Consider the following 12998-nt stretch of genomic DNA (forward strand, 5'->3'; position numbering starts at 1 on the left):
AATCTTAGAACCTACCTTATTGGTTTATTGTGAGGGCTGAATGAGTTCACATGTGGAATAATCTCAGAGTCTGTTTCTGGCACTTAGTAAATGCTTGATGAATGTTAGATACTATCATTATTGCTTTTAATATAATTGGATTAAGCTACATGCAATTGTCATTTTTGTAGGTCAAAAGTGGTTGAATGGCAACAATGTTGTAGGTCCGACCTAATGTGACCATTACCTTGGCTGAGGCTGCCATGCTTGCAGATACAACACAGACCTTCTGGTCAGAAGTTAGAGACTAGACATTCATTTATTTATGCCTTTTTATTTTAGTATTTCATTTTTTGCAGCATTTTGATCAGCATCAAACTGTATGTTTCGTCCCCTTCTTCTTCCTGGTGAAGGAGTACTTTGGTTGCTTTGAAGTCTTCTTTTCATCTCAGACAAGTGCAGGAGTGACACGCTGTCACAAGCAATGAGCGCTCGATCACTAGGTGCCAGTCACAGTAGAGCAATCCTCAGCCCCCAGTGGCGTGGCTGTTGTCACTGGTGCCCTAATGGCAGGCCTCACTCTACCAACACAATCCATACCAGTGCAGGGCGGGCACTCACAGCTGCAGGCCCAGCTTCAGGATCCTGTCGCTCTAGTGCATCCAGACCCAGCACATACACTTAGCATTTCTGCATCTGGCTTGTCTGCAAGGAGCCTGTGGGAAAGCAAGCATCCTCCCAGCTTTGGGCTAAAAGCTCTCGGGCGTATTTACTATCCGCGGATGTCAAATGTCTTGGACAAGGAGTGCCACGTCCCTCATCCCTTAGTTTCCTTTATTAAAAGAGACATTTTCTAAGTGAACTTTGATCCCAGCGGGGGACATTTTTAGTCTCTTCTATGGTGAGATTTGTATTGTTTTAATGGCAATAAGAAATTGTCGTTCTTGAGTGCTTCATGCATCTCCCGCACTGTCCGTGGCTTGAGGGTCCCAGTGGAGAGATGAAGGGCGTCCACAGGAGGATGTTTTTGGTGGTTGGTTTGTCTGTTGCTGCCCTCTGTTGGCTCCTGATGGAAACTTTACCGCCCCACTTGGGTTTCTTTATAATGCATAGGGTTTGCAGAACTTCTTCCTTATATTGCAATGCCCGGGGAAACCTAAGGCTGGGTCAGTAAGAGTATTTTTATAAAAGAACATATATTAACTTTTTGGAATAAACAAAACAACCAATAATGTACTCTTCTCCTAAAATGGAAGGTTAAGAGTATAGACTGGGGGTTTCACGGGCCTGCAGTCCCATCCCAGCTCAGCTGTCTGCTCTCTAAGCCTTGGAGTCCTCATCTGTATTTACCTGCATCTTATTGATGCTAGAGAATTAATTGAACTTTACATACCATGTGTGATAACCACAGAGCAAATACTTCATATGCACATGTATGTATATGGGCTACTTCCTTGAATTTGACACACATTCTAATATAGTATCGCTCAATAGGTGGATTTACCTACTGGATTATTAATTCACTGAAGGCAGGTCTAGGGAGTCATATATCTTGGTTGTATTTTCACTCCCATAAGCAAAATCTGCCATATAATTTGGGCATTCACTAATTGAATGTGATTGGTTCTAGAAAGTTGAGTATACACAATCCAATAAAGAGGATTTATTTTACCTCCAAAATTTACACAGTATTCCAAGTACAACTTGGAATACAACAAGGCCTTTCCAACTTGTTATTATTGGTCTTAGGGATAATAAATTCCCTGTGACACTCTGCATGACAACGATCATAGATACTGCTAGAATGGTCCTGTGGGGATTTTTTTTTTCTTAACCTGGCATTTCTCATCTGGCAACATGAAAAATGACACAGTTTGTTAATGTGATTAGCCAAACCGAGAGTTGCCGACACTCACTTGAGATTAAAAAAAATCACAACAGAAGGGTGTTATTTCAAGACTTATGCATTTACTATTACTACATGGTTTGGGCTTTTTAATTTTTTTTGCTTTTCTATTTCAGTGGCTTGCTTCTTGGAGAGCTGTATGCTGATGCCCTCTTCTGGTTATATTGCTAAAGTCACTGTCGACAAACTGAATTGGTCTGGGTTGGTAAACCAAACTGAGTTGGTTCATTGAGAGCATCTTGATTTAGGATTTCACAATATACTTTAGGAAATAAAGGCGGGGAAGAGGAATGATTTCTCTTTGAATGGTTCAAATTATTGAAAATTTTGGGGGGAATCTTGGTTTTTCTAGAGTGCTTGAATGGTGGGAGATATGCAAATATTTGGAAAGTCTTAAATTTATTTTTTAAACTTCCACAAGATCACACTAAATGAAAGCCATTCCCAAGGAAATGCATGTTCCTTTGTCATAGTAGAATTCTTTTAAGACTGTATTTTGTTGATGAAAAATTAATGAGGCAGAGAACACTGTTGTAATAAAGGCACAGCAAAGCCTGGAATGCACGTTAGAAGTGAGAAAGTCAGTCACCCCTGTCAGAGAGCCTGGCCTACTACAGAAAGCATACGAGTCTAGTGATCTCAAAAGACACGCAGACATCTGAAAGTGCACTCTGGAGAGAAGGGCTTAAAGGACTATGCCTTTCACATCCTTGGGATTTTTGGTAGGTATGTGTCTTCTCATGGAATCATGGGACAGACAGTTGGGACTTCTGAGGGAACAGTCAGCGAGGTTTTATTTTAAAGGTGGCTGCACCTCAGATACACCTTTAAAAACCCTTAGCTTATTTCCAGTCACTTGTTTTAACTAGAAAATGCTTTGAAGTAATATTCCCTAAACAGTGGATGGTGGGCCAGGCACAGTGGCTCACGCCTGTAATCTCAGCACTTTGGGAAGCTGAGGTGTGCAGATCACGAGGTCAGGAGTTTGAGACCAGCCTGGACAACATGTTGAAACCCTGCCTCTACTAAAAATACAAAAATTAGCTAGTCATGGTGGTGGGCGCCTGTAATCTCAGCTAAGTGGGAGACTGAGGGAGGAGAATCACTTGAAACCAGAAGGCAAAGGTTGCAGTAAGCTGAGATCAGGCTACTGTACTCTAGCCTGGGCAAAGATCGAAACTCCATTTCAGAACAAAAAAAGAGTGAACGGCAGCAGTTGCCTTTCATTATTAGACAGTGGGTGTTGGAGTGGGTAAGGAGGTCAAACCAGAATCAGAATCTCAGGTCATAGTGGGCCTTAGGATTATGCGTTTTTCATAATTGTCTCAGATTCTTTCTTTCCTTCTCTCTCTCTCTCTCAAAATAGGATCTTGCTATTGCTCAGGCTGAAGTGCAGTGACACAAACATGGCTCACTACAACCTCGACCTCCTGGGCTCAAGCGATCCTCCTGCTTCAGCCTCCTCAGTAGCTGGGACTATAGGTATGTGCCACCATGCCTGGCTAATTAAAAAAAAATTTTTTTTTTTTGTAGGGGGTGGGTTGTCTCACTATGTTACCCAGGCTGGTTTGAACTCCTGAGCTCAAGTGATCCTCCCATTTTGGTCTCCCAAAGTGCTGGGATTATAGGCATGAGCCACCACAATTGGCCAGATATTTCTTAATACATGCTGAAGTATGAGAACCACTGTTTTAATATATAGGAACTGTCCAGAACTTCTAAGGTTTGCACCTGAGTTTCAATTATAGTTAGCAAGTAGATTCCAGTCATGAGATGAAAAGGTTAAACCTTTCTTATTCCCAACTCTCCCCTCCCCTTCTTCCTATCACCTATGGGAGACTAAGATACTTGGACGTACAACTAACAGTAGAATGCATTTTGTCTAAATCCCCTTTCCTTGCATTTACCATTGTTCTTTGAAAATTAATCAGCTTTTTTTTTTTTTAACTGAACCCTGGTCACCAGCCCTTGTCCAAAATTCACATACATATTTTAGAAAAGAGTTGTTTATAATAGATGCATTAATTCATTCAACAAATACAAAGGTAGTGTGTTTGGTTTTGGGCCTATAAATATGCAGAAAACCAGACATGATTCCTGCCCTCATGTCTAGTGTGAAGGTAGACATTAATCACATTTCAGAAACGTGTTATGTTAATAGTGGCACATATTAAAATGAGATGTATATGGTACTGTAAGAGCTTGGAGATTTGGTCTAGGTGGGTGGTTAGGCAAAGAATTCCTGAGGAAGCATTGGCCAATTGAGCCAAAATCTGAAGATGGAGAAATTTTTATTTTCTTTTTCCTTTTTCTTTTTTTGTGAGTTGGAGTCTCACATCATTTCCCAGGCTGAGTACAGTGGCGCAATCTCGGCTCACTGCAACCACTGCCTCCTGGGTTCAAGAAATTCTATCTCAGCCTCCCTGAGTAGATAGGACCACAGGCACACACCAACATGCCTGGCTAATTTTCTTATATTTTATTAGAGACAGGGTTTCATCATGTTGGTCACACTGGTCCCGACTTCAGGTGATCCACCCGCCTTGGCTTCCCAAAGTGCTGGGGTTACAGGTGTGAGCCACTGTGCCCAGCTGAGAAAATTTTTATGGTGTGAATCACATAGTTCCTGGAGACTAAGGACTATTTTTAGTGCGTTGTAGTTGTGAATGAAGGATCACAGTGTCTAAATCCCAGACTCTTGATTGACACTGACGTGAAGGCCATTTGGTGGAGTAGAAGGAGAACATGCCGAACTGGATTTGGTTTTCAGATCCATTAATTGCTACGTGACCCAAGGCAGTTCAGTTAACTTTTCTGGGACACGGTTTTGTGATCTTTAAATGGGGACGATGATAACATCTGTTGGACATTTCTTTTTTTGATAATTAAAAAATAATTTATTTCTTGTAGACATACGGTCTCACTATGTTGCCCAAGCTGGTCTCAAACTCCTGGCCTCAAGTGATCATCCCAGCTCAGTCTCCTGAAATGCTGAGATTATAGATACAAGCCACTGCACCTGGCCTTCTGTGGGGGCATTTCTCATGTGTGCATGCAGGGCATTCATTTCCCTCCCACAACTGAATCCTGGTCTTCCTCTGGGAACCACTCTCTTTTCAACTTTCAGTGCAAGTGGTTTGTGTGGGACTAACTACCACTAGCTGGAAGGAGAGTGGGTAGAACACTCGGCCCATGCCTCCCCAGTCAACATAGTACTCCTTGGTTGCAGTGACTGATGCAAGGATTTGGTACCACATCGGGCTAAGAAAAGCTCACTGAAGGCCTGTATTGGAACAATTGGAAAAGACAAGTTTTCTTTGGGGCTGCCAAACTTTCGTAAGGCTTGAGCTGCCAGAGATCGTGCCTGAGGGCAAAGTCAATTCAGAGGAAAGCAGAACCAAGAGATTATATATATTGAGAGATGGGGGTGTGATGATGTTGTTTGAGTTCTGGATCTAGCCATGACAGAAGACTCTCCAGTTAATTACTAGTTTAATTAGCTAACCAATACAATTCTTCTCTTTTTAAAACTTAAGCTTGTTGGGGTTGATATCTGCCATTTGCAACCAGAATATAAATATAAATGTCTTATATGGCAATTGTGGAGTTGAGTGGGAAAAACAAACATTCAGAGTCACAAATCCTTCAACTACTCATATGTCTTACACCTAATTTTTGTGGTTAATTTATTTCAATATGGTATTCCCAGGTGACTACTACTGTATTCTGAGGCATTATATATTATCTAATAATATTTTATCTTGTTCTGATGTCGCCACTTTTCTGAAAGCTGGAACATAATTTCTGGTAACATTCTCAGTCGGGAATCAGAAATAGAGGAGCCATGCTGGTTCCATCTGAGTAATCAGTTCTAGAACATTCTTTAAAATTTTTTTTATTTAAAAAATGTCTTATTGCTATAGATTTTTGGGGAACAGGTGGTATTTGGTTAAAGGACTAAATTCTTTAGTGGTGACTTGTGAGATTTTGGTGTACCCATCTCCCGATCAGCATACACTGAACCCAATTTGTAGTCTTTTATCCCTCACCCTTCCTACCCTTTTCTCCTGAGTCCCCAAATTCCACGATGTCATTCTTATGCCTTTGCATCCTCATAGTTTAGCCCCTACTTATGAGTGAGAACATACAATGTTTGATTTTCCATTCCTGAGTTACTTCACTTAGACTAAAATTCTCCAATCCCATTCAGATTGCTGTGAATGTCATTAATTCATTTTTTATGGATAAGTAGTATTCCATCATATATATATATAAAACGTTCTGCATGCATCAGTCTCTTTGAGTACAATCAGCCCTAGCTAACTGCTTGGAGTTACTGAAGGCAGTTGTGGTTAAAAGACCTGTGTTAGGTTCATATATGGCTGCTTATAAGCCATTGATCTTGAGCAGGTCACTTAACCCATCTGAGCCTAGTTTCCTCTGACGTGAAGTTGAGAAAAGCTTGTCCTCCCTGTAGTACAGAAAGGTTGTGAAGACTAGCTTGATGATTGCTTTGTAAACTCTAAGAGCCCATATAAGTGATTGCTCACATTATTAGAGGAACCACAGAATACAGTTTGTATAGTGTTAAAATGGGGGAAATATCTCAGAAATTACTTGAACACCAATCAAAAAAACAGATTTTAACCAGAAATCTTTTGACCACAGAATAAAAATATTTTTAAAATCAAAAGATGATAGAGGTAAGACTTTCTAACCTGATATGGGTGATAAGCTGGCCTGTCTTCACTGTTCTCCTTACACACACAGGGTGAGGCATTCTGGCTATCCAGCAGTACTTTATGGCGTTGGCATCTTTATCATTAGTGTTGATTTGGTCACATTAGAGTTACTAACAGTAGTAACCTTTGTATTTGGTTCTCACCATGGACCTGAGGGCTTAGAAGAAGGCCCCAGTAATTTCTTGATTCAGGGTGCTGAAGACCCATTTTCCCTTGATCTCTGGGTTAGGGTTTGCAGCCAGCCAAGTTTATAGGACATCTATTGGAATTTCAAGGAACATGGCAAGAGGAGGATTTATTATTGCCATTTGCATATAATTATCTGTTTACCTACTCTGATGCTTGGTTCTCAGAGAACATAAACTCTAAGATGGTGTAGTCTGAAGGGAATGAGACCCTTCACTTTAAGTGGAACAATGACCTCCAAGGCAGTGTTTCTCCAGGGGTGGCCTTTGGACCACCTGCATCAGTACCTCCTGGGGTGCTTGGTATAAGTATGGATTACTGGCCTCCACCCCGGACTTACTGTATTAGAGTCTTCTGGATGGCACCTTAGGATCTGCATTTTAAACACCGGATGCAGATGGTCCAGGCCCACATTTACAGACACTGTCTCATCGTACAGGAATGCTTGAATCTCTGGCACAGAAGCTCCTTACAACTGCTTCATTCCCTTCACAGTCAGTAGGGTAGATTCTAGCCAGATCTATAATAATTTTAGCTTGGATCCTTAAAAAATGGGAGTTGCTACTTTAGTTTAACACTCTTCTGAGTATGTCCTTCATCCCTGGCTAGTAGGAAGTCCCTTAACAGTCTAACATTTGGTTCCCCAAGGTAGTAGCACTAAAAGGAAATTCAGTCAGGGAGAATTTTAATTGTTAAGCAAAAAAGTAGACTCTGCCTATATGTGTAGAGCAGGACATGAATTTCGAGGAGACTAACATTGGAGGTCCTCTCTTCATCTTTGTTTTTTTTATCAGAAAATTTTACTTGTTTTAAATCTAATGTATTAAATCACAATTGTGCCGGAAATTGTGTGTTGCTAGCTCTCTATATAAATAAATTCTGTAAGATGTAACATCTGAATTGAAAGACACAAAGATTCAGTAAGTGGCTTGGGTAGACATACTTTCTGTTTGGTGGTTTCCACACTGTTTTCCACGGAGTTCCCTTTAAGGCTGCCTTGGAGCAGGGGCAGGGTTAGGGGAATCTTCTTTCTTCCCCAGCACCCTCACCCTTCTGCAAATTGGACCAGGTAGTTTTCTGGGTTTCACGTTTGCATTTTGAGTTTCAAAGCAAGGGTTTGGTGGCTAAAGAGAAACTGAAAATTGTTTGTATGTGTGACTGAATTCAACACTGCATGCAGCTGTTGGGGGCCGATTGTCACCACTTAGACTGACATCCTTTCCTTCAAACAACCTGGGACATTTTTGCTTCCTCTGAATTGGACCAGCACGGTTGGCCTTGAATTTTCTTCCCGCAGCTATGATGGCATTGGGGTTGTTTCAAAGGAGTGTGCTTTTTTTCTTTATGACTTTGATAAAGTGCTTCTAAATGTGATCATTTAAATAGGGGAGATGAAAAAAATGGAAAGAATTAAAAAATAATGCAGTATTTTCTGGGTATGCCAGCAAATTGCTTTTGGACATTGTGGTGAATATGACAAGGCTTGAAAGAGAAGACCTGAGTTGTAGTCCTAGCTCCCCGATTATCTCTGTGATGATGGGACACTCATGTCACCTCTGTATGTCATAGAGGTTGGTAAGGGAGAAATCTGATTCAGGCTGAAACAGATTTTCTTTGGGGGATGGATGTACCAATGTACCTCGATGGCTCTTTAAAGTTAATGATAATCATATGTACATGAAAAATCTCACAAAATTCTGAAATTATTTTCTCCTGCCCTTCAAGGAAAGATACTGAACTTTAGATGAGATGTGCCCTTTTATGATTCTCAGAAGTGGGCACAGAGCTTGCTTTTTAGCTGCTGTGTGACTTTCATTTTCTCTTGGTAGAAGGCTCAGTGTAAAGGCTCTAAACATCTGTGTTCCAGTTGCCTGAAAAAAATATTTCTCTCCCTTTCGATTCTCTATGTACTTACTGTACAGACATGGCTTTACTGATGGTTTCCACACATTTCCTCCTGTTTTTCCTGAAGAGTTTCCTCTCCTGAAATAAGAGGTCATCTACTTCTCCTAAGAACTTCATCATGTCAATGTTTCTCAGAAATCTGAGAACGGTTGTCACCAGCCACTTCTCGGAGCACATGATCTATCCTTTTTCAGCACTGCCCAAGGCATTGTCTGAGCTTTTCTCCTCTTTCTTCTTCTTTTCTCTTCCACGAAATATTTCCTGACTGCCTGTGCCAGACACTGGGCTAGGGACTGTGTATGGGTGTGGCGGGGAAAAGAGGGAAGAACACAAAAAAGAATCAGAAACAGAACTGGCCCTGAAACAGTGCACAGTCTATTGAGGAGGCCAGGCATGCTCCCACCAAGTGATTCTAAGAGAGACTGCTGTGCCAAGTGCGATGAGAAGCATGGAGTGGTGAGAACTATGCATGACTCAGCACTGCCTGTTTTTTTTTCTTTTTCTTTTGTTTTGGGATGGAGTCTCCAGGCTGGAGTGCAGTGGCGCAATCTCAGCTCACTGCAGCCTCCACCTCCTTGGTTCAAGCAATTCTCCTGCCTCAGTATTCCCAGAAGCTGGGTTTACAGGCGCAAGCAAGTGTGCCTGGCTAGTTTTTGTATTTTTCGTAGAGACAGGGTTTCACCACGTTGACCAGGCTGGTCAAACTCCTGACCTCAAGTGATCCACCCACTTCAGCCTCTCAAAGTGCTGGGATTACAGGCATGAGCCACCACTCCTGGCCAGCACTGCCTCTTTTGATGTGTCTTGTATTTTCATTTATATTGTAAGCTCTTTAAAGTGGATAGCATCTATTTTTGCCTTCCCAGTATCCATTTCTCCTTCTGGTAATGGCATCCTAATTTTGCATGAAAGAAATCCAGTGGAATTTCATTTCAACCCAAGTGCCACCCCTTCTTCCTGCTAAAAGTTGAGAGGGAGCTAGTTTGGACTAAACCAATTCTCCCTCTATCAAATTTGACCCTCAAGGAGAGATACAAGGGTGGAAAGTGGTCAGTGCCAGTCTGTCTCCTAACCACACCAGTAGCACTGGCTGTGGTCCCCAGGACTTGTGATGGCTAATATAGGTGTCCATTTGTTTGGATTGAAGGATGCCTAGATGGTTGGTGGAGTGTTGTTTCTGGGTGTGTCTGTGAGGGTGTTGCCAGAGAAGATTGACTCTTGAGTTGGTGGCCTAGGAGAGGAAGACCCACCCTCAGTGTGAACAGACACCATCCAATCAGCTGCTGGTGTGGCTAGAACAAAGCATGTGGAAGGAGTGGGGATAGGTTTGCTTGCCGAGTCTTCTGGCTTTCATCTTTCTTCTGTGCTAGATACTTCCTTCTGTGCTTCCTGCCCAAGGGCATCAGGCTCCAGGTTCGTTGGTCTTGAGACACTGGGACTTGTACCAGTGGCTTAATGGGCCTTTGGACCTAGATTGAAGGCTGTACTGTTGGCTTCCCTGGTTTTGAGGCTTTCAGACTCAGAATGAGCCACTACCAGCTTCTCTCTTCTGCAGCCTGTAGACCCCTATTGTGAGACTTTGCCTTGTAATGTGTGAGCCAGTTTTCCCTAATAAACACCCTTTTCTATACACACATATCCTGTTGGTTCTGTCCCTCTGGAGAAGGCTGACTAACACAACTTGGATTTCTGGAACTATGCTGTGCCCTGTTCTTAACATGGATGGGTAATTCAGCCTTTTCCACATTTCTATGAGTTATCTTCTTTGAAGCCTTCCATATATTCATTTTTTCAACCTTAATTAGCTTGAGACTATTTCTGCTGTTTGCATATGTGGAACTCTAACAGATTCCTTTCTGGGCGTGAAATACCAGACATGGTAGTTCTTCTCTATGTCCTCTCAATGTGCTCCATGCAAGGTTGGTGCTTAATAAATATTGGTCAGTTGTTACTCTGAGGAAATGTATCACAGGCTAAAACAGCTTCCATTGCTTAGCCAAGAGTTATTTTGAAGAATAGGCATCATTCCAAAATGTTCCTTGCAGCTAAATCACTTTAAGGTTTTGTTGTACCCCATAACAATGCTGAAAGCAAAGATAACCTCTTCTTATTAGAGCCAGAGAGTTGCATTTTGTTTTAGTGGCACAGCAGATACAAGTAGATCGATAGATGGTCTAGTCTTAGAAGTTCAGAGTTGGTGGAACTGTCAAGGTCATTTAGACCTGAAAGGGAGTTGCTTTACAGTCAGGTCTCTGAGTATAAAGCACTCGAAATACTGGTAGCACTCTAAATATTAATCCTAGTCAAGTAACCCTATAAGTACATTTTGTGACGCAGTTACAAGTTGACTCACTATGTGACATCTTTCAGAGTACAGCATAAATTAGTTTTCTGCAAATTGAATGATACTATAAATGCTCTAGTGGCGCCTAGAAATTAAAAGGAAGCACTGAAAAACTCCTTTGTAAATGGAAAAATCCTGATGTAAAAAACAAACACCCCTCCCTGACCAAAAAGATGGGGTCTTTCAAAGATAGGTATTATTTCTGGAAAAAAAATTTAAGAAATGCTCAAGAGTAAAAATATTATTTATATGTGACTGATGTATCAATATCAATATCTGCATTTACATTTCTATCCATATACACAGATGTTCCCTGCAACATTGTTAAGAATAGCCCAAATTGGGAAAGTCCAGAAGTCTATCCAAAAGAGAAAAGTCTACAGAAAATAGAGCCAGAGCTATATGTGCAAATACGGAGAAATTGCTGTTTCACTTGTGTGAAAAAAGCAAGTTGCAGAACAACTTGAAGAATTTGGTTTGTTTCAGTTAAACAAAAAGTTTACTGGAAAGATTTATTCTAGATATTAAACATAGTTAAGGGCAGTTGGCTAAGACTTTTGGAAGCACCAGGTACCAAGTGGAGGAGAGCATGCCCACACAGGTAATTCAAATTCAAACATGCTAAATAATAAAATAGAGGCAAAAAGTCCAACTAAATTCTAACTTTACTCATAGTGCCTATCTCAGTGCTTTTCAAAATACTACATTGTTTTCAGCCGAGGTTAATGTCCCCATAGCCCTAATCTGGCAATCCTCCTGGAATCCTCCATCCCTGGCAGGAGAATGGGCAGGGGTGAGAGTCTACTCTCCTTCACTTATCTCACATACTTCTGGATTTTTTGAATTTAAAAAATTATGAGTATGTATTAATTTTTTAAAAATTTAAAGAGATATAAAACTAGAAAATAGAGCACAAGGGACCCCTTTGGGTACTGGAAATGTTCTGTATCCTCCTCTGAATACTGGTTACATGGACATAGGTAAAAATTTATTGAGCTAAATGCATTAGCTCTGTGTATTTTATTAAAGTTATACCTAAGTTAAAAAGCACTCATTCATTCTAGCAAATCTTTAATACTGATGTTTCTTAAGACTGAATTATTAGAGTTGAAGAATTAAGTTACCTGCACCAATACAAAAAACCTTTTCTTCCATCTCTTCCAAACATTCTTACCGATGGCCCACAAATACCTAAGGGAAAGGAGAAAGACCAGAGCTGCATTAATGCTTGAGTGAGTGAATTGTTGAACACACTTTGTCATGAAGCTTGGTAATGCACATGGAAATGTACATTATAAACAAGAAAATGCATATGGCTCAGGAACAGGGCACAGATTTTGGAGCTCTGTGGTTGAGCATAAAGAACAGCAAGCGTGGCTCACTTCCACTTACAGGAGGAATTGAGGCCCATCGTGAGACTTAGATCCCTTGACTGATTCCAGAAAGCACCTTGGAAAATGTTACACTGCAACTTAACTTGTGTATGTGCTTAAAGTCTTTTAGGTAGGGGAACTCCTGAAAGACATTGCACAGGAAAGAAAAAAAGAGTACTAAATTTTACACCTCTTTTACCTCTTGCCACGTTTCATTCAGGAAAACCTTCCCTTGTTTTCTTTTGCTGTACTGCAGGTGTATTATAGGGAGGAAGTTCCAAGTCGACATAGGAAGTTCTCCCCCACTTCCTTCCTCCTTCTCTAAAAGCTCTTGAAAGAAATTAATCTTTTATACAGAAAAATAAAATAAGAAGCAGGGTCAAGACTACAGAGGCAGAGCCCAGAACTGTCTGGATATGTTCAGATTAATGTTACTAATTGATTCACATATTTTCCTATCTACTTTGTGGATTGTTACACATTGAACTGGCATTGATCTAGGAACTGAGGCTGGCATTTTTCAGGCTGTATCCAACTAAGAAAGGGGAGCTCTGGTCATACTC

At 41.0% G+C, this 12998-nt stretch overlaps 1 protein-coding gene across 26 annotated transcripts in view; it reads right to left on the bottom strand.

Annotated features, from left to right (window-relative positions):
- CADPS (calcium dependent secretion activator) overlaps positions 1–12998 on the bottom strand; it is a 481539-nt gene that overhangs the window by 160302 nt on the left and 308239 nt on the right. For all 26 annotated transcript variants that reach the window (XM_035276026.3, XM_078351389.1, XM_078351390.1 and 23 more), the window contains exon 9: positions 12187–12253. In XM_035276026.3, coding sequence (XP_035131917.1) covers positions 12187–12253 — 67 coding nt within the window. The remainder of the gene's footprint in view (positions 1–12186; positions 12254–12998) is intronic.

This window comes from Callithrix jacchus, chromosome 15 (assembly GCF_049354715.1).
Source record: "Callithrix jacchus isolate 240 chromosome 15, calJac240_pri, whole genome shotgun sequence".
NCBI lineage: Eukaryota > Metazoa > Chordata > Mammalia > Primates > Cebidae > Callithrix > Callithrix jacchus.